The sequence below is a fragment of the Lynx rufus genome, unplaced genomic scaffold (genome assembly GCF_022079265.1).
Source record: "Lynx rufus isolate CCGP_SWC_20201006 ecotype Redwood Valley unplaced genomic scaffold, mLynRuf1.p SCAF_2, whole genome shotgun sequence".
Classification (NCBI taxonomy): Eukaryota; Metazoa; Chordata; class Mammalia; order Carnivora; family Felidae; genus Lynx; species Lynx rufus.
Genome location: NW_025814834.1, coordinates 179771301 through 179796956, shown reverse-complemented (window position 1 = coordinate 179796956; position 25656 = coordinate 179771301). Strand labels below are relative to the sequence as shown.

At 39.1% G+C, this 25656-nt stretch overlaps 1 protein-coding gene and 1 pseudogene across 2 annotated transcripts in view; one reads left to right on the top strand and one right to left on the bottom strand.

Annotated features, from left to right (window-relative positions):
* SCP2 (sterol carrier protein 2) overlaps positions 1-25656 on the top strand; it is a 132290-nt gene that overhangs the window by 90715 nt on the left and 15919 nt on the right. For both annotated transcript variants that reach the window (XM_047084181.1, XM_047084182.1), the window contains 3 exons: positions 2833-2986; positions 19827-19920; positions 25245-25374. In XM_047084181.1, the coding sequence (XP_046940137.1) occupies positions 2833-2986; positions 19827-19920; positions 25245-25374 (378 nt within the window). The remainder of the gene's footprint in view (positions 1-2832; positions 2987-19826; positions 19921-25244; positions 25375-25656) is intronic.
* On the bottom strand, positions 7513-7629 carry LOC124516885 (uncharacterized; annotated as a pseudogene).

Genomic DNA, 25656 nt, shown 5'->3' with positions numbered 1-25656 from the left:
CTTTAATAAAATCACCTTTTTGCACCAAAGACGTCTTCAAGAATTCTTTTTTGGCCATCAGCTCCAAACCCCACCATCACTCCAAAACCTCATCAAATATTGGTTCCTTGCATTTTTTATGAATATTACCAATCATAATAGTAATTTTCATGAATTGTTAGACATTTCATTAAACACTTAAAATAGAAACATAGTGCTTTATCATATAGATACTTCATAATTTATATAACTATTCCTCAGTTCTTTCACTTCTAGATTATTTAGTTTTTCACTGTTACAGTGTGATAGAGATTGCTTTGTGTGTAAAATTTTACCTGTGCTTATTTCCATAGAATGGTTTTCAAGGCATTTTCAAGGCTCTTAATTTTGTATATTACTTTCCAAAAAGGTTGTAATGATTTGAACTTTCACCAGTACTGTATGGAGGTGGCTGTCTTGCTAGTCTCCCCAGCATATGGATTATGCTTTAAACATCCTTACCAAAAACAAAACAAAACAAACAAAAAAACATCCTTACCAATTTCATTAAAAATGGCATTTTTCTATTTAATCAGGTGAGATTGAGTATTTTCTCTAATATTGTGAACTATGTATATTTATTATTTTGTGAAGAAGACTAGCTGTATTTTCCTGCCCATGTGTATATAAGACTAGTGTGAATATTTTTTGCCTTTTTCATATTCATTAAATGGTTGAGCTTTCTATATGGCAGATTTCTAGTAAAATTAAGTGCCCCAAAGTTTCACTTTGATCTTCTTCATTAATATTCAGAATGTTCATAGTTCAAAAAGTCATTAATAGGTTGTGGAGTTACCTATTTTAAAACAGTGCTTAAGATATATATTCTGTAAATATATACACACTGCTTGGATATAAGAAGTAGGAGTTATATTTCTTGAGGAGGTTAGGGTTTGTTAAATAACAAAAATTCAACTGAGTAAATTTTAAAGACCTGATAGGCTTTATTAAATGATTCATGAATTGGGCAGCATCCCATCTAGCAAGTAGAGGGTTGCTCTGAAGAGTTGTACAAAATGGAAGGTTTTTATAGGAGACTGGGGCAAAAAAGTTATTAGCAAAAGAAAAGGATTGTTCCAGGCAAGACTGCTTTCCCTTAAGAAGAAAAGCGAAGGGTCTTATCATGCAGCTTTACCTCATCTTTGGGGGGGTGCAGAGGGCCCAGGTGGCAGACTCGGTGGCACTGATCAAAAAATTCCTGACTGGTTAAGACTGCATTTCTGGGGGAGGTCGAAACTACAGTTAGATTAGGACTAAGCAGGGTTTGGGAACTCAGTCTAAATGACACTGTTTGGGGCTTATGGTTTTCTTTTTCTTTTTTTTTTTTTTTTTTAATTTTTTTTTCACGTTTATTTATTTTTGAGACAGAGAGAGAGACAGAGTATGAACGGGGGAGGGGCAGAGAGAGAGGGAGACACAGAATCGGAAGCAGGCTCCAGGCTCTGGGCCATCAGCCCAGAGCCTGACGCGGGGCTCGAACTCACAGACCGTGAGATCGTGACCTGAGCTGAAGTCGGACGCTTAACCGACTGAGCCACCCAGGCGCCCCTCTTTTGTTTTTTTTTAATTTATTTTTTAAATTTCCTTCCTTCCTTCCTTCCTTCCTTCCTTCCTTCCTTCCTCCCTTCCTCCCCTCCTCCCTTCCTTCCTTCCTTCCTTCCTTCCTTCCTTCCTTCCTTCCTTCCTTCCTTCCTTCCTTCCATGCTTATTTATTTTTGAGAGAGAGGGAGCCAGAGGATCCTAAGTGGGCTCTGCACTGTCTGCAGTGAGCCCAGTGTGGGGCCCAAACTCACAAAACTCTGAGATGATGACCTGAGCCTAAGTTGGACACTCAACTGACTGAGCCACCCAGATGCCCCTGTGGTTTTCTTTTTTAACCGCTTTATGTAGGAAATTGTCACAGGTACTGAGGAATCAGTAGTTGTGATTGGTGATGTAGGTGGATGAACAGACGTTATAGTTGGACCTATATAACTCTGCCTCTGGGATGGTGAAGCCAGTCTATCCTGTGAGAACATTTCTTAACTCAGGGATCCTTGAATAGCTGGTTGTTAGAAAGACAAACAAATATAAATCAGGAGACAGGAATTCTAAAGTTGACTCTGGAATTAGCCTGCTTTGTGACCATTCACAAATTATTTAATCTTACAGTTCCTCAGTCTGACATCATTAAATTCCTTCCAGTTCTAAAAACCTTTGATTTTGTTATACAGGGGACAAAATGCTATTCTTATGAAAATCTATTCTTGTTGAGAACTGTTTGGGGGAAAATCATAGGAAAATTCCCCATACTAGCTAAATTTTTTAGGGAAAGCGAACTCCCAAATTTAGATTTTTTTTTCTTTTGATACATTAAAAATGGTAAAATTAAATTATTGTATGCCATTTTACCTGGGTTAGAGAACTTATATTCAGTGTTTTCTTTTCCAACATTGCCAAAAAATGACAGGTTAGAGTTCATGGAATTTCTTAAGCCTGGGTATTGTCTAAATACAGAGATTAGTGGGGTTGTGGGAGGGGGAATGGGCTAAATGGGAAAGGAGATTAAGGAATCTACTCCTGAAATCATTGTTGCACCATGTGCTAACCAACTTGGATGTAAATTATAAAAAATAAATAAATTATATAAAGTAAAAATAAGTAAGTAAGGAGATTACTTAGGAAGGGGGAAAACTAGCTGCAGAAACCCTCTTGCCCTTTAAGAGAAGTTATTTATGCATGCATTTTCTTGACTTTAAAAGTGGGCTTGAGAAAGCTGGCTGGGGCAGCTTTCTAACGCAATGGAATCTGATTGCTCTGTGTTCGATTTGTTAGGTCTGGCTCAGTGCGCTGAACTCTGCTGGCAGCTGAGAGGGGAAGCCGGAAAAAGGCAAGTTCCTGGTGCAAAGGTTGCTCTGCAGCATAATTTAGGCATTGGAGGAGCTGTGGTTGTCACGCTGTACAAGATGGGTTTTCCTGAAGCTGCCAGGTAAGTGGCATTCTGGGTTTTGTCTGTTAATGAATCCTGACTTTTCATAGCTGATGACGTTGTATATGTAAAAAGTCCAAATTTTATTGCTTTAGTACTCAATAAGTATATCATAACATTGCTTTGATAGCTTGGCTTTAAAACCTTAAAACTGGCAATTAGCTTTTAAACTTAAACAGCCTTAGGAAAATTTTGTTAAAAAATTTTGTTCAAAAGAGGAGGCAGCATAGTCAAAAGAGAGTGCTGAACTAAAAATACTTGTCTTAGCCCGGCTAACCTGAGTGATTTTAATTTAGGCAAGTCACTTTTTTGGTCTCCTTTTTCAGAGTTCGCTTTCTCTGTCTGTACATACCCTCCCAGGCTTCTGAGGTTGTTTGGAGAAAGTTATCAAATACGCTGATTGGATCTCTGCACATGTATGTTTCAGAATCCAGCCAAGCCCTCACTGCTGCTAGAATTCCTTTTATTTGTCTCTTGCTGATTTTCTTCCTGTCCTTATCAAATTCCTCTGCTCCTCAAATCTCCAAGTGCTTTCTGTTCCAAGCCTTTCAGGATCCCTCAACTTCCTTGCTCTTGTCTCAGAGAAGTGTTATTGTTCTTCCCATAGGCAAAAAGGCCCTCTTCCTTTCCCAGGCCAGGCTCTCCTCTTTGAATGCTTTTGTTACCAACCACTTTCTGTAACTTTGTTCTAAATATTAAGTATACCTTCTCCCTTTAGAGTCTTTTCATCTTTGCCTTTCTATTGACTCCTGTCTGTTAGCAAACATGTTCAGCTCTGACAGATGATAAACATTTATTTTTCTTATTGCCTTATTTTCTTTCATAATGAGCCTTTTATAATGGGACACTTTTGTTTATCTATGCTGAAATATTTGTCTTGATTTTTGACTTCACCCCCGAGGTCAGGTAAAGCCAAGAGCAATCTGATTATGAAATATTGTCTTTATTTTGTTCTTATTCTCTTTAACCCTGATGTAGCTGTCAACACTAATTGGCTCCCTTTTTCTCCTGAAATTCTTGGTAATTATTTTTCTTTCTTTTTTTAATTAAAAAAAAAATTTTTTTAATGTCTATTTGTTTTTGAGAGAGAGAGAGAGACAGAGCACGAACAGGGGAGGGGGTGGGGGCAGAGAGAGACAAAGACTCAGAATCTGGAACAGGCTCCAGGCTCTGAGCTGTCAGCACAAAGCCTGATGCTGGGCTCAAACCCATGAACTGCGAGATCATGACCTGAGCCGAAGTCAGATGCTTAACCAATTGAGCCACCCAGGCACCCCTAATTTTTTTTAATGTTTATTTATTTTGGAGAAAGAGCCAGAGTGTGAGCAGGGGAGGAGCAAAGAGAGAGGGAGACACAGGATCCCAAGCAGGCTCTGGGCTCTGAGTTGTCAGCACAGAGCCCGACATGGGGCTCAAACTCATGAGCCATGAGATCATGACCTGAGCTGAAGTTGGACACTTAACTGACTGAGCCACCCAGGTGCCCCATCTTTCTTTCTTTTTTTTTAATGTTTATTTATTTTTTATTTTTATTTATATATTTAAAAAAAATTTTTTTAATGTTTATTTATATTTGAGAGAGAGAGAGTGTGTGTGTGTGAGCAGGGGAGGGGCAGAGAGAGAGAGACGGAGACAGAATCTGAAGCGGGCTCCAGGCTTTGAGCTGTCAGCACAGAACCTGACATGGGGCTTGAACCTGCAAGCCGTGAGATTATGATCTGAGCCGAAGTCAGACGCTCAACTGATTGAGCCCCCCAGGCGCCCCTTTTTAATGTTTATTTTTGAGAGAGAGAGAGAGACAGAGCACAAGCAGGGGAGGGGCAAAGAGAGAGGGAGTTATAGAATCCAAAGTAGGCTCCAGGCTCTGAGCTGTCAGCACGGATGCAGGGCTTGAACTCACAAACTGCAAGATCATGACCTGAGCCAAAGTCAGACACTTAACCGGCTGAGCCACCCGGGCATCCCTATTTTTTTTTTTTCACACTTTTGGTTCCACAAAGGATATGTGACACACTTCTTTTCAGAATCGATTATATTCTTCTGTTTTACAAGCTCTTGAGTCTCTTCTATCTGTCCTTTCACTTTTCTTTCTCTGTCTGGAATATCATTTCTGTTGTGAAAATTCCATTGTTTTTAAGGCCCATCTTGAGTACCGTCTCCCTTTAAATATCCACAGCACTTTGCACCTCCTGCACCCTTATCTAGTTTTGGTTTAGTTGTAGTATATCCACATTTTTATTCCCCTCATATGAAATCTTTGAGGCCTAAGACTGTCACATCACTCCACTCCTCTAAGGATCTCTGTCATAGAGAGTGAATGTTTCTTGAATTGAATCACATAAAAAGGTGTTAAGATGTTGAATTTTTTAGTTCCCTCCTAAATGTGATCATTAGTCTGTACTGTCTTCTGGAATTCCGTCCAGTTCATATTTGGAGTTGAAAACTCTCAGTAAAATCCAAACTTTAAAGTCACTTTATAGCTACTTGAGTCAGCATATTAGTGTAACTCTCTAATTTGCTCGGATTAGAAGGTTATGAATTGGGGGAAATAAATTCTATTTTAAACATGGAATTCTCATAGTTCTTTTAATTTCAGGAGACTAAGTAATTGGGAGATTGAATTGTTCAAAATAATTACAGTGATATTTCTGGGAAAGCAGAAGTATGAACAAATCCAGCTGGTGTACAGGTTTCCCTTGCTATCCAAAAGTAAAGCATTCCTATGAAACTTTTTTTAAGCCAAAATGCTATAAAGCAAAGAAGCAATTACCATTACTTTATATGGAAAAATTCTTGAGTATTCCCAGACCCCCCAAATAACCTCTTTTATGCTTTTCTGATACCTTAGGACACATCTTACTAACAGATGCACAAAATAAATTGAGATAAAGCACAGGTGTTCACAGATACAGTTCAAAGCTGTGGTTCCCTGCTGAGTGTAGTTCTTGGGGAAAGAGCTTGGGGACAGTGCCACTCTCCACACATGCACTGCCTCTGTGATGGCTTGCTGCAAAACGAACATTGAACTCTATCGTCTCTTTTTGCTTCTTCTTTGGTAAAAGCCAAAATCCTCTTTGGATTTCTTTTGGTTAGCGAAAACAGGTACTAATGTAGGTCTTTTGTAGAAGCAAAATGGCATAACATGGAACGTTTGAAAAGCAGCAATACCTGTACTAGTGACTAATAAGAATTAATGACTAATAACAGAGAAGGACAGATATCATATATTTTCACTCATATGTGGAACTTGAGAAACTTAACAGAGACCATAGGGGAAGGGAAGGGGAAAAAATAGTTATAAACAGAAAGGAAGGGAGGCAAACCACAAGAGACTCTTAAATATAGAGAACAAACTGAGGGTGAATGGAGGCTGGGGGAGAGGGGAAAATGGGAGATGGGCATTGAGGAGGGCACTTGTTGGGATGAGCACTGGGTGTTGTATGTAAGCCAATTTGACAATAAATTATATTCATAAAAAAAAAGAATGACTAATAAGAAAATATTGAAGGTAGTACTGATAGTTTTAGTGATCCAACATAACTCATGACAAAGGCCAAAGTTGGGAAAACGATTCTAAATCTGATGACACAAATATATAGTTTTAAAGCGAGGTTGTGGTTTCACTTTAAATGAAGTCATTTTAAGGCACTATTTTAGGATTCCTGGACCCCCAGTTCCAACATGGGGAGTGGGAACTCCCACTCCCCATCCCCAAACACCAAACAATTCTTGGACACCAGTAGGTCTGAATTCAACTCCTCTGACACCATCTACCCAGAGATAGCATCACATTCCACAGCTTAAGTGTTACGTACCACACTGACCCACACCCACCACTTCAGATGCCAGTCAAAAACCTCAGACTGGCTACAGTTTGGAGGTTTCAATGACTTCCTCCTTAGGTTTGATTAATTTGCTAGATTAGTAGCAAATTGCTAGGCTCACAGAACTCAGAAAAACACTTACTTATATTTACCAGTGTATTAAAGGATATGATAAAGGATACGAATCAACAATAAGATAAAGAGATAAATAGGGCGAGGTCCCAAACAAAGGAGCTTGGGGCCTGGTTGATTTGGTGGTATGAGGAAGGGTTCTGGTTTCCTAAGTGTGGAAGTTCTCTGAAAAGGACCAAAAGCTGTCCTCTTGGGTTTTTATGGAGGCTTTAGTACATAGTCATAATTGACCAAGTCAACAGCCATGGGCCAGCCTCCAGCTCCTCTCCCCTCCCATATGGTAGTGGTGTGTGGTGGGGTCCAAAGTCACCTTCATTAATAATAAGACACTCAGTTTACCTTTATGACTTTGAAGCATTTTCAGGAACTGTGGATGAAGACCAAATCTATCTGAGAAATACATTTTAGTCATCTGATGACCAAATAATATTTCTTATAAATCATTATATTGCAGATACCCATTGTACATGATCTGATTTACTTAGTTTCTAATTTAGCTAACTTTGATGGAGCAATTGCTACATGGTTAGGCCCCCAGAATGGTCCTCTGTGTATGTGGGGAAGGCAGACATAGGTTTTTCAAAATGCTGTAGAAGCCCAGAGGAAGAAATTATTATGAAGAAGGTAAATTTAAACTGATAAGAGCAGATACTACACTTGATCTTAGCCAAAAGGTCGAGAAGTGATGAAGAAGGTAAATTTAAACCAGATGACTAGGATTGCCCAGCAAAGGGTAGAGAAAGGATATTCCAGGCAGGTACATAGATGGGTACAGAGAGTTGAGATACAAGGTTTGATGAGTAGTTGTACTGTGTGGGTGCAGAGTAGATTATTTTGTGTGTGCCTTGGTAGATGGGCAGAGTCAATAGTGTGTAGGTGACAGAAGATACATTTGTAACTAGACTGGGTATGGTTTTGAAACCTTCAAATGCTCTCTTCAGGAGTTTGGAATTTAGCCCACAGAATTAGTTTTAACAGAAGATCATGTGATTATATTGTGCCTTAAGCAGATCAGTCTGGCATTAGTTTGAGTTGATAGGTGGAGAGACCAGAGGTCAGGAATCCTCTCAGGAGGCAGTTGCAGCAGGGTGGATAAGAAATGGTCAGTGCTGGGGCACCTGGGTGGTTCAGCCGGTTAAGTGTCTGCCTCTTGATTTCGGCTCAGGTCATGATCTCACAGTTTGTGAGACTGAGCCCCGCACTGGGCTTAGCACAGAGAGGGGAGTCTGCTTGGGATTCCTCTCTCTCTCCCTCCCTCCCTCTCTCTCTGTTTCAAAATAAATAAACTTTAAAAAAAAATGTTCAGTGCTGCAGTAGGAACTGAGAAAATGAGAAGTCATATTTAAGGGCGGTGACCAATTGCATTTAATTTATAGTTAAACTTTTCTGTCTTTTAAGTTAGATCAATTTTGAACAGTATTTTTCTTTTCTGCTATTACAGTCTGGTTTTGAGTCGTATCTTGCATAAATTGAGGTCTGCTGTCAGTCTGTTCAGGTTGCTATAACAAAATTTGTCCTTGGCCCCCAAAATTCATGTCTTTATCATGTCATCAACTCAAAAGTCTTAAGTCCACAGTGTCATTTAAATATCTCAATCACATATGGATGAGACTCAAGGTGTGTTTCATCCTAAGGCAAATTCTTCCCCAGCTGTGAACCTGGGAGATCAAACATGATATGTGCTTCCAAAGTAGAATTCCGGGACTGGAACAGGATAGACACTCCCATTCTGAAAGGGAGAAAAAGGAAAGAGAGAGTCCTGAGCAAATCCAAACTCCAACAGGGAAAACATCATTATACCTTAAGGTTTGAAAATAATCCTTGTCTCCATGTTCTGCCCTCTAGGTACTTTGAGATGAAGGTCCTGCCTTCTAAACACACTGGGGTGAGGTGTGGGCCCCCAAGGCTCTAGGCAGCCCTGCTCCTATGGGTTTGCTGGACACAGCTCATTTTGTGGCTCTGATTGTCTAGAATTGCACATGGGTGACTTTGCTGGTCTGGGGTCATGGACATGGCTTCACCCCCAAGGTTCCATTGGGTGTTGCCCTAGTGGGGACTCTCAATAGTGGCCTCACTCCCATGGTGGTTCTCTGCCTGGACACTGAGGATCTTGGAGGCATCCCTAGAAATTTAGGAGGAGGCAGTCATGACCCTACAGCTTTGCTGGGTGCAGCATATGCTTCACCAGAGCCTGTCAGAGCCCAGCCTAGGGTGGCAGAGGAATGGGATGTTAGAATGAGGGGGAGCAGAGCCCATGAAGTGAGATGGCACTGGGCAGTGGTGACTCTTCCTTTCTTAAATTGTTCTGCCCCTAAGGTCCTTGCACTCTGGGTTAGTGAAGGGAGGGGTAGCTCTGATGATCTCCTTGCCTTTGGAGTCATTCTTCCATTGCCTTGGACAATAGGTCTTGGTTTGTGTGAGATAACAGAAAACATAAATATTTGGACTTTGACCCTGTTTCCTGACACAGGGCTCCTGAAACCCTTGTAAATTCTCAAGTTCACCAGAAGCATCTTTTGTTTAGTGAGATGACTCTGGGTGGGCTCCTACATGACCCTGGTATGGGGACTGGTCACCAGAAACACCAAGCCTTGATTAGAAGCTTGAAACTTTCAGTCCCACTCCCCATCTTCCAGAGAGGAGCTGGAAATGCAATTAATGATCATGCCTACTATTAAGAACAAAAGTTCAACTGAGTTTATTAAGTGATTCATGAATCAGGCAGCATCCCATTAGCAAGTAGAGGGAAGCTCCTTAATTTAGACCAGTTTTGAATATGAGTATTGACTTTGTATTATAACACTCTATTCATTTTATGTAAGTTGAGAGCTTTTGCAATACAGATGGAGGATAGATTTGCATTCTATACTTTGTTAAATAAAACCTATGTATGTATGTATGTATGTATGTATGTATGGGAAAAGCATGAGCTGGGAAGGGCAGAGAAAAAGGGAAAGAGAGAATCCCAAGCAGGCTCTGCACTGTTGGCACAGAGCCCCTTGCAGGGGCTTGATCTCACCAACCATGAGATCATGACCTGAGCCACGATCAAGAGACGCTTAACCAACTAAGCCACTCAGGTGCCCCAATGAAACCTATTTTTAAAACCCAACTTTGTTTTTTGTTTTTTCTTTTTTTAATTAAGGTATAATGTACATATAGTAAAAGTCACCTTTTTAATGCATAGTTCTGCAAGTTTTGTCCAACATATACATTCATGTAACTACCACTATAATCATGATACAGAATAGTTCTATCACTTCCCAAAATTCCTTGTTCACCTTTGTAGTCAACCCTTCCCCCTCCCCTCCAGCTCCTGGCAACCACTGATCTGTTTTGTGCCCCTGCAGTTTTCCCTTTCCAGAATATCATGTGAAAAGAACCAAAAAGGCTTTGAGTCTGGCTTCTTTCATTGGTCATAATTCATTTGAGATTCATCCATGTTATTGCACATACTGGTAACTCGTTCCTTATCGATGAGTGGCAGGCATTCCATTATATGGATGTACCACAGATTGTTTATCCATTCCTTGGTTGAGGCTTTTTTATTTTATTTTATTTTATTTTATTTTATTTTATTTTATTTTATTTTATTTTAATTTTTTATAATTTGACATAAAGACTTTTTTTTTCAATATAATTTATTGTCAAGTTGGTTAACATAGTGTATACAGTGTGCTCTTGGTTTGGGGGGTAGATTCCTGTGATTCATTGCTTATATACAACACCCAGTGCTCATCCCCAACAAGTGCCCTTCTCAATGCTCATTACCCATTTTCCCCTCTCCCCTGCCCCCCGCCCCCATCAACCCTCAGTTTGTTTTCTGTATTTAAGAGTCTCTTATGGTTTGCCTCTCTCCCTCTCTGTAACTATTTTTTTCCCGTTCCCTCCCCCATGGTCTCTGTTAAGTTTCTCAAGTTCCACATATGAGTGAAAACATATGATATCTATCTTTCTCTGACTGAGTTATTTCACTTAGCATAATACCCTCCAGTTCCATCCATGTTGTTGCAAATGGCAGGATTTTATTCTTTCTTATTGCCAAGTAGTATTCCATTGTATATATAAACCACATCTTCTTTATCCATTCATCAGCTAATGGACATTTAGGCTCCTTTCATAATTTGGCTGTTGTTGAAAGTGCTGCTATAAACATTGGGGTACATGTGCCCCTATGAATCAGCACTCATGTATCCTTTGGGTAAATCCCTAGTAGTGCGATTGCTGGGTTGTAGGGTAGTTCTATTTTTAATTTTTTGAGGAATCTCTACACTGTTTTCCAGAGTGGCTGCACCAGTTTGCATTCCCACCAGCAGTGCAATGGGAATTCCTGAGTTGTTAATTTTAGCCACTCTTACAGGTGTGAGGTGGTATCTCATTGTAGTTTTGATTTGTATTTCCCTGATGATGAGTGATGTTGGGCATCTTTTCATGTGTCGCTTGGCCATCTGGATGTCTTCTCTGGAAAAGTGTCTATTCATGTCTTCTGCCCATTTCTTCACTGGATTATTTGTTTTTCGGGTGTTGAGTTTGTTAAGTTCTTTATAGATTTTGGATACTAACCTTTTATCCGATATTTCATTTGCAAATATCTTCTCCCATTCTGTTGGTTGCCTTTTAGTTTTGTTGGTTGTTTCCTTTGCTGTGCAGAAGCTTTTTATCTTCATAAGGTCCCAGTAGTTCATTTTTGCTTTTAATTCCCTTGCCTTTGGGGATGTGTCGAGTAAGAGATTGCTACGGCTGAGGTCAGAGAGGTCTTTTCCTGCTTTCTCCTCTAGGGTTTTGATGGTTTCTTGTCTCACATTCAGGTTCTTTATCCATTTTGAGTTTATTTTTGTGAATGGTGTGAGAAAGTGGTCTAGTTTCAACCTTCTGCATGTTGCTGTCCAGTTCTTCCAGCACCATTTGTTAAAGAGACTGTCTTTTTTCCATTGGATACTCTTTCCTGCTTTGTCAGGGATTAGTTGGCCGTACATTTTTGGGTCCAATTTTGGGTTTTTTATTCTGTTCCATTGGCCTATGTATCTGTTTTTGTGCCAATACCATACTGTCTTGATGATTACAGCTTTGTAGTAGAGGCTAAAGTCTGGGATTGTGATGCCTCCTGCTTTGGTTTTCTTTTTCAACATAACTTTGGCTATTTGGTGTCTTTTGTGGTTCCATACAAATTTTAGGATTGTTTGTTCTAGCTTTGAGAAGAATGCCTGTACAATTTTGATTGGGATTGCATTGAACGTGTAGATTGCTTTGGGTAGTATTGACATTTTAACAATATTTATTCTTCCAATCCATGAGCACAGAATGTTTTTCCATTTCTTTATATCTTCTTCAATTTCCTTCATAAGCTTTCTATAGTTTTCAGCACACAGATCTTTTACATCTTGGGTTAGGTTTCTTCCTAGGTATTTTATGGTTCTTGGTGCAATTGTGAATGAGATCGATTTCTTGATTTCTCTTTCTGTTGCTTCATTATTGGTGTATAGAAATGCAACCAATTTCTGTACATTGATTTTGTATCCTGCAACTTTGCTGAATTCATGTATCAGTTCTAGCAGCTTTTTGGTGGAATCTTTTGGGTTTTCCATGTAGAGTATCATGTCATCTGTGAAAAGTGAAAGTTTGACGACTTCTTTGCCAATTTGAATGCCTTTTATTTCATTTTGTTGTCTGACTGCTGAGGCTAGGACTTCCAACACTATGTTAAACAACAGTGGTGAGAATGGACATCCCTGTCGTGTTCCTGATCTCAGGGGGAAATCTCTCAGTTTTTCCCCATTGAGGATGGTATTAGCCATGGGCTTTTCATATATGGCTTTTATGATGTTAAGCTATATTCCTTTTATCCCGACTTTCTTGAGGGTTTTTATTGAGAAAGTATGCTATATTTTGTCAAATGCTTTTCTGCATCTATTGACAAGATCATATGATTCTTATCCTTTTTTTTATTAATGTGATGTATCACATTGATTGATTTGCAAATATTGAACCAGCCCTGCAGCCCAGGAATGAATCCCACTTGATCATGGTGAATAATTCTTTTAATATGCTGTTGAATTCAATTTGCTAGTATCTTGTTGAGAATGTTTGCATCCATGTTCATTAGGGATATTGGCCTGTAATTCTCCTTTTTTGTGGGGTCTCTGTCTGTTTGGGGAATCAAGGCTTCATAGAATGAGTCTAGAGGCTTTCCTTCCATCTCTGTTTTTTGAAACAGCTTAAGAAGGATAGGTATTAACTCTGCTTTAAATGTCTGGTAAAATTCCCCTGGGAAGCCATCTGGCCCAAGACTCTTTATTTGTTGGGAGATTTTTTTGTTCAATTTCTTTGCTGGTTATGGGTCTGTTCAAATTTTCTATTTCTTCCTGCTTGAGTTTTGGTAGTCTGTGGGTGTCTAGGAATTTGTCCATTTCTTGCAGGTTGTCAGTTTGTTGGCATATAATTTTTCATAGTATTCTCTGATAATTGTTTGTATTTCTGTGGTGTTGGTTGTGATCGCTCCTCTTTCATTCATGATTTTATCTTATTGGGTCCTCTCTTTTCTTTTTAAGAAGTCTGGCTAGTGGTTTATTAATTTTGTTTATTTTTCAAAAAACCAGCTCTTAGTTTCATTAATCTGTTCTACTGTGTGTGTGTGTGTGTGTGTGTGTGTGTGTGTGTGTGTGTTTGATTCTATATTGTTTATTTCTGCTGTAATCTTTATTATTTCTCTTCTGCTCCTGGCCTTGGGATTTCTTTGCTGTTCTGCTTCTAGTTCCTTCTAGTGTGCTATTATTAGATTTTGTATTTGGGATTTTTCTTGTTTCTTGAGATAGGCCTGGATTGCAATGTATTTTCCTCTTAGGACTGCCCTTGCTGCATTTCAAAGGATTTGGACTGTTGTGTTTTCATTTTCATTTGCTTTCATATATTTTTTGATTTCTTCTTTAATTGCCTGGTTGACCCATTCATTCTTTAGCAGGATGTTCTTTAATCTCCGTCCATTTGGAGGCTTTTTCTTGTGGTTGATTTCAAGCTTCATAGTGTTGTGATCTGAAAATATGCATGGTATGATCTTGGTTCTTTTATGTTTATTGAGGGTTGTTTTGTGACCCAGAATATGATCTGTCTTGGAGAATGTTCCATGTGCACTCAAGAAGAATGTGTATTCTCTGCTTTTGGATGAAAAGTTCTGAATATATCTGTCGAGTCCATTTGGTCCAGTGTATCATTCAGGGCCATTGTTTCTTTATTGATTTTTTGCCTAGATGATCTGTCCATTGTTGTAAGTGGAGTATTCAGGTCACCTGCGATTACCATATTCTTATCAGTAAGATTGCTTATGTTTATGATTAATTGATTTATATATTTGGGTGCCTCCAAATTGGGTGCATAAACATTTATAATTGTGAGCTCTTCTTGATGGATAGACCCCATAATTATGATGATATGATGCCCTTTTTCATGGTTGAGGCATATTTAGATTGCTCCAGTTTTGTTGTTGTTGTTTTGTTTATGGAAAATTATCTAAATTAGCTTGAAAGTTTAACTCAACGTGTGAAAACCCTAAGTGCTATAAGAATTTAAAAGTTAGAAGTAAAGGTGTATCCATGTAATGATTACAGCTGTATATATGCTTGTAAACTAGAAGGACCAGAAGAAGCAATATGGAAAATTGAATATAGGAAACTAGTTTGAGTGATAGGATTATAGGTGATTAGCTTTTTCATTTTCTAAATTTTTATTTTAACTACAACCCTTTATTTGTAAATGAAATAAATGAAAACATACAGGGAAGAATTATAAGAATACTACAAGGAACTCCTATATACCTTGTACTCAATTTTACTATTTGTGCTTACATTTTGCCCCATTTGCTTTTTTTTTTTTTTTAACATTTTATTTATTTTTGAGAGACAGAGAGAGAGCACAAGCGGGGAAGGGACAGAGAGAGATGGAGACAGAATCTTAAGCAGGGTCCAGGCTCTGAGCTATCAGCCCACAGCCTGACGCGGGGCTCGAACCCATGAATCGTGAGGTCATAACCTGAGCCGAAGTCAGCTGCTTATGTATGTATTTCTTTTTTACATAAATTTATATATGTGCATATTTTTTTTCTGAAGTAGTTGGAGGTTGGAGACCTTATGCCCCTTTATCCCTAAATAATTTTTTTATAAATTTTTAAAGTTTTTATTTATGTATTTTGAGAGACAGAGCAAGTGAGGGAGGGGCAGAGAGAGAGAGGAAAAGAGAGAATCCCAAGCAGGCTCTGCACTATCAGCATGAAACCCAATATGGGGCTCTAACTCACGAGCCATAAGATCATGACCTGAGCCCAAACCAAGAGTTGGACGCTTAACCGACTGGGCCACCCAGGCGCCCCATACTTTATCCCTAAATAATTTAATGTATGTTTCTAAAAACAAGGACATTCTCTTAATCACACTATAGTTTTCAAAATCAGAAAATTTAATATAGATAACATACTAATAATACCTAATCCAACAAACATATTCAAAATTTGACAATTGTTCCAATAATATCTTTATAAAAGATACTATAAACTTCATTTTTTTCTCCTTGTCTAGATTCTAACCTAGGATCCTGAATGCATTTAGTTGTCATGTCTCTTTAGCTTTCTTTAATCTGAAACAACTCCTTAGCCTTTCTTTGTAATTCTTGGTATTGACTTTTTTGAAGAGTACAAGTACATTCCTTAGGAGTAGAATGTTTCTCAATTTGCGTTTGTCTGATGTTTCCTCATAATTAGATTCAGAATGTACATTTTTTTGCAAAAAATACCACTGAAGTGATGATATCCTTCTTAGCACATCATATCTGGAGGCAAGATAAAGAAGTTTCCCCTGCCATCTGAAAATAGAGCATTCCTATGAAACCTTTCAAAAGGTGAAATGGTGCAGAGTGAAGAAGCAATTACCATGTTGTAGCAGCTAAAATCCTCTTTGGGTTTTTTGTTTTGTTTTGTTTTGTTTTTGGTCAGCAAAAACAGAGATTAATGTTGGTCTTTCATAAAAGCAAAGTGACGTAAAGGGAATCGTTGGATAGCAGAGGATACTTGTATCTGTGGCCTGTGGGAGCTTGTAGTCTGGACTCTGCTCCATGAAGTATCAAGATATTTTGTACACTGAAAAGTGCTACTTATCAGTGTATCAGTTAGTATTTTATCATATACAATTAGGAAGTGACAAGCTTAGAAAAGGGCATAGTGATGATTAAAAGTTGCGAAGTTAGACAAATGAAATGGGCTTGTGGAGGACTAGTTGTGGCCACTTTATTTGAGGTCATTCATTCAGACTTTTGACTGGAAGATACTGTACCATAGATAATTCTGCTCTAAATGGAACAGGAGAACATAAGAATTTAGGTAAGGGAGAGAATTCAATGTAATTTCACTTCCATTCAGTCACTGTTTACCAATTGTATGCTGGGAACAGGAGACACAATTTTTTATTTTATTTTTTAAATGTGGTATCTGCTCTGGAGAAGCTGTCATTTAGTAGGGTTTTACAGAAGAGGAGTTTCCTGGCCTGGATCTTGAAGGATAAAATGGAATCTGCTAAGACAGAGGTATTCTAGATACAGGAAGTAGCACTGACAAAGGCATGCAAGTGTGGGGTAGCATGCCATGCTCTAAGTACTTACTGTATGTATCTCAGCATGGCAGGGGTGCGGGTTCCATTCCTCATTAGTGATATTAGTATCATTCCTCTAGTAGGCTTGCTTTTCGGCTTCTTAGACTTCCCATACCTACTTGTTCACTCTTATTCTCAACTGATTGCTTTGCCTTATACATTGTTGAAAAAATAGAAGCCATTAGACCAGACTCCTTCATCTTCCATTCCAAGACCTAATCTAGAATTGCACCCATCTGATTCTCTTTCTTCCATTGAGTCACCTCTTCTTCTTATCATAGGCCCCTGGATCTCATCCTCTCTCACCTTCTCAGGTCTTTTGTTCTTCTAGCTCCTTTTCCCTGGTTCACTACCATCAGCAGGCAAAAATGCTCTGATATGTTAATCTTAAAAAAGAAAAACAAAAAGTACATTTTCCTTGGGGCGCCTGGGTGGCGCAGTCGGTTAAGCGTCCGACTTCAGCCAGGTCACGATCTCGCGGTCCGTGAGTTCGAGCCCCGCGTCGGGCTCTGGGCTGATGGCTCAGAGCCTGGAGCCCGTTTCCGATTCTGTGTCTCCCTCTCTCTCTGCCCCTCCCCCGTTCATGCTCTGTCTCTCTCTGTCCCAAAAATAAATAAACGTTGAAAAAAAATTTAAAAAAAAAAAAAAAAAAAAAAAAAAAAAAAGTACATTTTCCTTGATACCGTAATCCCCTCCAGAGACCACTCTTTTTCACTGTTCCTCTAAAAGTAATATCTCAAAAGAAGCACACTGTCTGTATTTCTCTCTCCTAGTCACTCTTTAATTCACTATAATCTGACTTCTGCCTTCCACTACTTCTTCAGATTGTTTTGTCAAAGTCACCTTTACTCTCCATGGTGCCAAATCCAGTGGGTATTTGGCCTTTGGCAGCATTTGACATGGTTTACTCCTCCCTCCCCAATTCTTTCTCCTTTCTCAGCTTCTGCAACACCTCTTGTATCATTGGCTGCTGCTTCCTCTTCTCTAAATAATGGAGTTCCATAGGATGTTGTCCTGGCCTTTCTTCTTTGTCTATAATTCCCTCAAGGGAAGCTTATCAGTTCCCATGGATTTAAATACTTTGATTATGTTGATAGTTATTCCCATTTTATATCCAGCCTCAACCTCTCCTCTGAGCTCCAGATTCTCATATCCAACTGCCTTTTTGTCTCACAGACATCTCCTACTTCATGTGTCTAAAATGCAACTTCGATCCCCTCTACTTCCACTGCTTTCTTCCTTTTATCCATATGTGGCACCGCTGCCCCCTCAGTTATTCAGGAACACCTGAATATTCGTGTCCTTTCCCCCCACCCTTAGATCCTCCTCATTACTCTTTGGTAGCAAAGCCAATGGATTCTGTCTCTAAAATGTATTTGAATGCACTTCCTTCTCTCCATTTCCACTGGCAGACTGCCTTCACTGGGGTTCAGACCACCATCACTTCTCACCGTTAGTGCAGAGCCTGTCGTGGGCCTCGAACTCACAAAACTGAGATCATGACCTGAGCTGAAACTGAGAGTCAGACATTTAACCATCTGAGCCACCCAGGTGCTCCATCTTCCTCATGATTTTATTTTTTTTTAATTTTTAAAAATATTCATTTTTGAGAGAGACAGAGTGTAAGCAGGGGAGAGGCAGAGCGAGAGGGCGACACAGAATCCAAAGCAGAATCTAGGCTCTGAGCTGTCATGTCAGCACAGAGCCTGACATGGGGCTTGAACTCACAAGCTGTGAGATCATGACCTGAGCCGAAGTTGGACGCTTAACCGAATAAACCACCCAGGTGCTCCATCTTATGATTTTCTTAATGTCACCTTCTCTTCTGTAGCTCACTTTATTGTAAGAATACAGAACATAATACAAATAACATACAAAATATGTGTTAATTGACCTTTTATGTTATAGGTAGGGCTTCTGATCAACAATAGGCTCTTAGTAGTTGTTAAGTTTTTAGGGAATCAAAAGCTCTGGAGAATTTTCAACTGCACAGGGGTCAGCACCCCTAATTCCCACATTGTTCAAGGGTCAACTGTAGGTTGCTTGGTGATAGTTCTTACAACAGTGTGCAGAATGAATTGGGGAGGGGGGAGGCGAGAACAGAGGTGGGGAAAATGGTTAGGAGGCTGCTTGAATAGTCCAGTTTATCTTTACATGGCTAGCTCATTTACAAAATTTACAACCTAATTTAAATATCACCCCCTCAGAGAGGCCTGTCTGACCAGACTATCTAAAATAGAACACCCAACACACACATCTATAATTTATCTATATCTTCTTGACCTGCTTTATTTTCTTCATAGTAACTATATTTCACATTTTTTTGCTTGTTCATTATCTCTCTCCCCAACTAGCTTCATGAGGGTAGGTTTCTTTGGTTTATGTATTTTTTTTAATTTTATTTTTTATTTTTTAAAATTTACACCCAAATTAGCATATAGTGAAACAATGATTTCAGGAGTAGATTCCTTAGTGCCCCTTACCCATTTAGCCCATCCCCCCTCCCACAGCCCCTCCAGTAACCCTCAGTTTGTTCTCCATATTTATGAGTCTCTTCTGTTTTGTCCTCCTCCCTGTTTTTATATTATTTTTGTTTCCCTTCCCTTATGTTCATCTGTTTTGTCTCTTAAAGTCCTCATGTGAGTGAAGTCATATGATTTTTGTCTTTCTCTGACTAATTTCACTTAGCCTAATGCCCTCCAGTTCCATCCACGCAGTTGCAAATGGAAAGATTTCATTCTTTTTGATTACCGGAGTAATACTCCATTGTATATATTTACCACATCTTCTTTATCCATTCATCCATCGATGGACATTTGGGCTCTTTCCGTACTTTGGCTATTGATGATAGTGCTGCTATAAACGTGGGGGGCATGTGTCCCTTCAAAACAGCACACCTGTATCCCTTGGATAAATGCCTAGTAGTGCAATTGCTGGGTCATAGGGTAGTTCTATTTTTAGTTTTTTGAGGAACCTCTATACTGTTTTCCAGAGTGGCTGCACCAGCTTGCATTCCCAGTTTGGTCTATGTATTTTTAAGGGCAGTGCCTACCACCTAGTGAGCACTAAATATTTGTAGAAAAATGGGAAAAAAAGCTTAATTATTTTATGGGCTTAATTATGGTTTTCTTTGGTAAGAGCCACAACATCTCTGTTCTTAGGACTTTTGAAAATTACTATTGTTAACTATTGAAAAACCTAATATCTGCATGACTCCATGGGTTGAAATTGATTTCTTTTCTCCAATTCTTTTAGAACTCATCAAATTGAGGCTGCTCCAACTAGCTCTGCATTTGATGGATTTAAGGCAAATCTTGTCTTTAAGGAGATTGAGAAGAAACTTGAAGAGGTAAGTAAGATTTGTATAAAATACTACCGGGAGGACCTTGAGCCTAGAGCCTTGAGCCAGTTGTTGCCATGAAAGGGTACAAGTTGAAAATTTATATGATACTGTCAAGTATTGAGTGTATTCTAGACTTTTTTTCTTTTTTTTGTTTCGTTTTATTTATTTTGAGAGAGAATGACAGAGCACAAGCAGGAGAGAGGGGCAGAAGGGGGGGAGACAGAGAGAGAGAGAGACAGAGAGAGAGAGAGAGAGAGAGAGAGAGAATATCTCAAGCAGGCTCCATGCTCACTGCAGAGCCTAATGTGGAGCTTGATCCCAGGATGCTGGGATCATGACCTGAGCCAAAATCAAGACTTGAAGCTTAACCAACTGAGCCACCCAGGCACCCCTTGCATGTATTTTAGATTCCTGAGTGTCTATTATAGTTTCTTCTTAATTCTGGTAAGACTGTATTTCAGAGATGTGTAAATCTCCAAACTTGAGTAATATAAAGAACCTATGGTAAAATTCTGTTAAAATCTGAACTGTAGAGGAAAGGCTAATAATATCCTTGTCACTCTCCTCAGTTTTCTTTTTCGGGGAGATAATAATTTTGGACAAAGTTCGTATGTAAAGAGATTCTAATTTATTTTGGTGTGATTTCTTTCTGAACTAAAAAGAAGAAGAGAGAGAATCCCTAGCAGGCTCTGTGCTTGCAGCACAGAGTCTGACATGGGGCTTGATCACATCAATTGTGAGATCATGACCTGAGCAAGATCAAGAGTCAGATGCTTAACTGACTGAGCCATCCAGGTGCCTCAGAAAGAATAATAAAGTGTATCTTTAAATGTGCCTAATAACAAAACTCTTTTTAAAAATAAATCTTTTGTGCTTGAGCTTTTTCAAAGTAGGTTTTTATTGTAAAAATAATGCTAATTTAAAAGAAATTCACGCTATATATAGAAAAGAAAAATTAAAAATCCCCTGCATTTCCAGGGGTGCGTGGGTGGCTCAGTCAGTAAAGTGTCCAACTTTGGCTCAGGTCATGATCTCATGGTTTGTGAGTTCGAGCCCTGCATCGGGCTCTATGCTCATAGCTCAGAGCCTGGAGCCTGCTTCTGATTCTGTGTCTCCCTCTCTCTCTGTCCCTCCCCCAGCCAATTCTCTGTCTCTCTCAAAAATACACACATTAAAAAAAAAAAAAATTAAAAAAAAATCCCCTGCAATTCCATTACTTTGAGTTCACTAAATTTAGTTAACAGTGATTGACATTATTTCAGACATCTCTCTATGTTATACAGTGCTACATAACTAGGAACATATAATATGTGTTGGGTTTTTAAAATTATACTCTGTATACAAATCTATTTTTATGTACAATAATTAGTTCTTAATAGATACTAATCACACTAAGGCAATTTAACTAACTTTTTTCAAAAAGAGCTATTCTTTCTCTCTCTCTCTCTTTTTTTTCTTTGAGAGCTATTCTCTTTAGATGGGATTACATATTTACTTCATTGTTTCAAAACTAAAGGCATCTTGGGATATCATTACTGATATTAAGTTTCAGACCAATAAGGCACAGTTATAGCCACAGCCACACAGTTCTAATTAAACATCTATTAAGGTGACCAAAGTGGGTTGAAATAAAAGGATTCAGAAAAGTTAAACTGTGTATTTCATTCATGCTACAGTGTGAAAGGCATACATTGTGCATTTCTCCTCTTTATTGTAGCACAAAGAACTTATTAACATCTAAAGTGATTGATTGAACTGTGGGTGGGAAAAGAGTCAGTGTGACTGGTGTTTTGACAAAGGTCCCTGTATTTCTAAGATTTTCATGATCAACAACCTTCCAGAGGTAGACAGAGAGCAAGGTTTGCCGGTTCTGAGCAGGCAGGCACCAGCCCAGGAGCCGCAGACCTGTCTTGCCACCATCTTGTGGGGATATACCTGCATGGGGTGGCAGGGGGTGGGGGGAAATACCTGTTTTATAACCCGCTTTTTTCTCTTAACAGTGTGTTCCATGCCCATACATATAAATCCTTACCATTAGTTTTAATGGCCACCTAGTGCACTTTTGAATTTATGTATCATCTATTTAATTAGTCTCTTATGATGAACATTGGTTGTATTTAAATTTTGCAAGTAAAATAGTGAGTGGTATAGTAAATTTCCCTTTTTAACTCATCTTTAAATACATAATGCTGGGTGCCTGGGTGGCTCAGTCAGTTAAGGGACCAACTTCGGCTCAGGTCATGATCTCATGGTTTGTGAGTTCGAGCCCTGCTCGGGCTCTCTGCTGTCAGTGTAGAACCTGCTTCAGATACTGTGTCTCCCTCTCTGTCTGCCCCTCCCCTGCTCTGTGTCTCCTTCTCTCTCAAAAATAAACATTTTTTTAAGTTAAAAAAATAAGTACTTGACACCATGATCACTTTAGCATAAATAATTAAAGGGGGAAATTATTGGTTTGGATATCTATTTTGCATTTTGGTATATATTGCCAGCCTATCCACTGACCAAAAAGAGGGCACTAATTTACAAACAACAGTTCGTGGGTGTGACTGTTTTTTCTTCACACCTTCTCTAGTGCTATGTTGGCTGGTTTATAAAAACCAATCTAATAGGAAAAAATATCTTATTATTGTTTTTTTTTTTTTTTAAGCAATTTCTTCCCCCAACATAGGGCTCGAACTCACGACCCTGAGATTAAGAGTTGCATGCTCTACTGATTGAGCCAGCTCTGAGGCCCCCCTCTCATTACTGTTTAATTTCTTTCATTCTGTATGTCCACTAAACTGAAGTTGGACTCGATAAGGGTTCAACTTGAATTTTTTTTCTTGCCACCAATATTTGCCTGCAGAGCAATCCATCAGATAATTGCTTATGCCAAGTTACCCCATTTTTTCCAACTTTATTCTGTCAAAAAAATCAAATAAAAATAATTAGAGAGTATCTGGTATGGCTATATGTCAATCACTGAATACTTCATTATTGAGATGAAAAACCAGTGCTGTTTTTCCATTTTTATTCCATCTTCTTTTAACTTTGCAAATGTATTCCTCCTGCTCCCATTTTAATCCTTTTCTCCTCCCTCCATAACCTCACTTGCATGGACTTTGTCCCCTTGTTTCCTTCCCACGATTGTAAGTTTCCTAAATGTTTGTAAGGACTAGAAAGAGTGAAAGTCTTGAAATCTTTTGTCAATTCATGCATTTTCTGCATTAGCAAAGGAAGTCTGGCAAGAGATTTTATTTCCACTTTTGTCGTTGTTAGCAATACCCCGTTGCCCTTCTTTGAATTCTGTCTTAACTTTTTGTTCCAGTTAAGTTTGAGACAGGCCCTACTCCTTGACCTTTTGCCTACTCAGAAAGAAGTACTTTTCTTCACTCAAAGACACACTTAGAACTTTCTTAGTATTAATGATCTTTAGTTTCACAAAATGTGTATTTTCTCCCTTTTAACTCTCTCCTTGTCCATTTCCTTACTCTCTCACGTCCTCTTCAGTGAAAAATGTTATTTTATCAGAGGATCAGTTGATTCTTAAAAGTAACAACAAGTGCAAAATCAATCTACATCTGTTTTAAGGAGGCAGGTGGAATTTCTCTCCAAGTATGTTAGGTAGAATTCCTAAATGTTTGCTGGGGTTTTCCTGCTCTGACTTGTTGGTGTCTGTCATAGCTCTATTCCTGAGGCATTATGCAAGCAGATGGCATGGATGCACCTGGAAATAGTCATTCATGAGCTGTTGGCCCCAAGGGAAACCTGGCTCTTGGGTGGCCCACTATATCAGGATTATTAACTCCCTCTTCTAGATTGTTTTCACAGAAACTTGAGAGATAAAAGATCTCAAGGAATGTGGAGAAGACTTGAACTTGCTTTTTAAAAATTCCTTTATGGAGACAGAAACTGCTTTCATAGGCTAAAGTTGGAAATATTGATGTAACCTACTTTGTAATACAGTATGGTCAAACGACAAGAGCCTTGAATTTAGAATTAAACCAAACTGGGATTGAGTTCTGGTCGTGCAATTTACTAGCCATATGTCCCTGCCCCTCAGGGAACACCGTTTAGTGGGAAGATAAACATGGAAAAATTTTCCCAGGGAAAAAAAAAAATAACTGCTTTAACTAGAACCATGGATGCATTGGGCAAAGGGCTATCAAAGTGTCCAGTAGAGACAGAAACGCCTTCCCAGAAGAATTAGCAAGTGAGCAGAGACTTGATGAGGTTCGTGTGAGAATGTGACTAGGAGGAGGTGAGTGAGCTGGGATGGGGCATGAGCAAAGGCATGGAGGCACATGTGGTTATGGAATTCAGGATGATCAGTATTGTTAGAACATGAAGACTGAGGAGAATGAGAAAGTAGCTGAAGCTAAGAACAGATAAACATCCCTCAGATTTTGAAGAGTTTTGAGTGATACGTAAAGACAGACTTCATCCTATAGGGATGGGGAGCCACATTTAAGAAATTCCACTTGGCCGTGTTAGATGGCTTATGTTAGTGTTAGATGAGTTATATTAGGTGGATTACCCAGCAGCCAGATAGAGCATAGTCTGACGTGTTCTTAACCTTTATGAATCTCAGTTGTTTTTTTCTTTTCAATGAGCTGATATTAATACCTGTCCAGCTACTTACAGGCATTTATGGAGATTAAGGAAATAATGTATTTGAAAGCACTTGAAAACTTTATAGCCCTGAAAAGATTATTATTGTCGTTAATAATTTCTCCTAAATGTAACTTAAAATAACTTAAAATAACTTTCCAGCTTCATTCCCCCAAGATCCAAAAGTAATTGGTGGTTGACATATTATTTGTATAATTCTCTATACTAACCCAGAAAATAAGTTGACCCCTCCACCCAAAAAGACTTTGCTTTCAGAACCAGTTATGTTTAAGTTCTAAGTGTGGAAAACCAGAAACACATGTAAAGGAATTTATCTGCAAAAAAAAAAAAAAAAGAGAGAGAGAGAGAGACTGGGGTGTGTGTGTGTGGGGGGGGGGGGTCCAGTATTTAGGCAGGCCAGAGTGAATCTTTCTGAAACTATGACAAAGGAAAGCTGCTTCAGTAGAACATGCTACTGTGCCCACCCCCATCCTCCCTTTCCTTCCACCAGTTGTATCCAGAAAGCCATTGTCAACAAAGGATTTGGCAGATGAGGGAGTTGTTGCCTGTTGCCTTTCAGATTTTTCTGGGTAAAAGATCCTAAGGGAGCTTGGGGATTGCGGCAGGCTTGGCTGTTCACATCATGTATCTACTTAAACATTTAATTTGGGGAAAAAGCCAGAGAAACGAACTTCATGTAACTCCCAGAGTTTGTTTGTTTGTTTGTTTTTTCTTTACAGGAAGGGGAACAGTTTGTGAAGAAAATTGGTGGTATTTTTGCCTTCAAGGTGAAGGATGGCCCTGGGGGTAAAGAAGCCACCTGGGTGGTGGATGTGAAGAATGGCAAAGGATCAGTGCTTCCTAACTCAGGTCAGTGAAGTAATGACTTCATTTACAGGAGCACTGACAAGTTCACAAGGGAAAATAGGGGTCTGCTTTGGTGTTTCCTAAAAGGGGTGGCTATAGAAGTATAGGACCTTGTTAAAGAACCAGTGAATCCTTGAGAACAGGGATATGTCACAGCTGCCTCCTCCCAAAGATTGGGAGGCTCCATCACGGAGTTGACAATCTTAGGCTTTAGAATTAGACAAACTAGTGTTGGGATCCTGGCCTTACCACTCACAGATTGTGGTTTTGGACAAGTTATTTAAC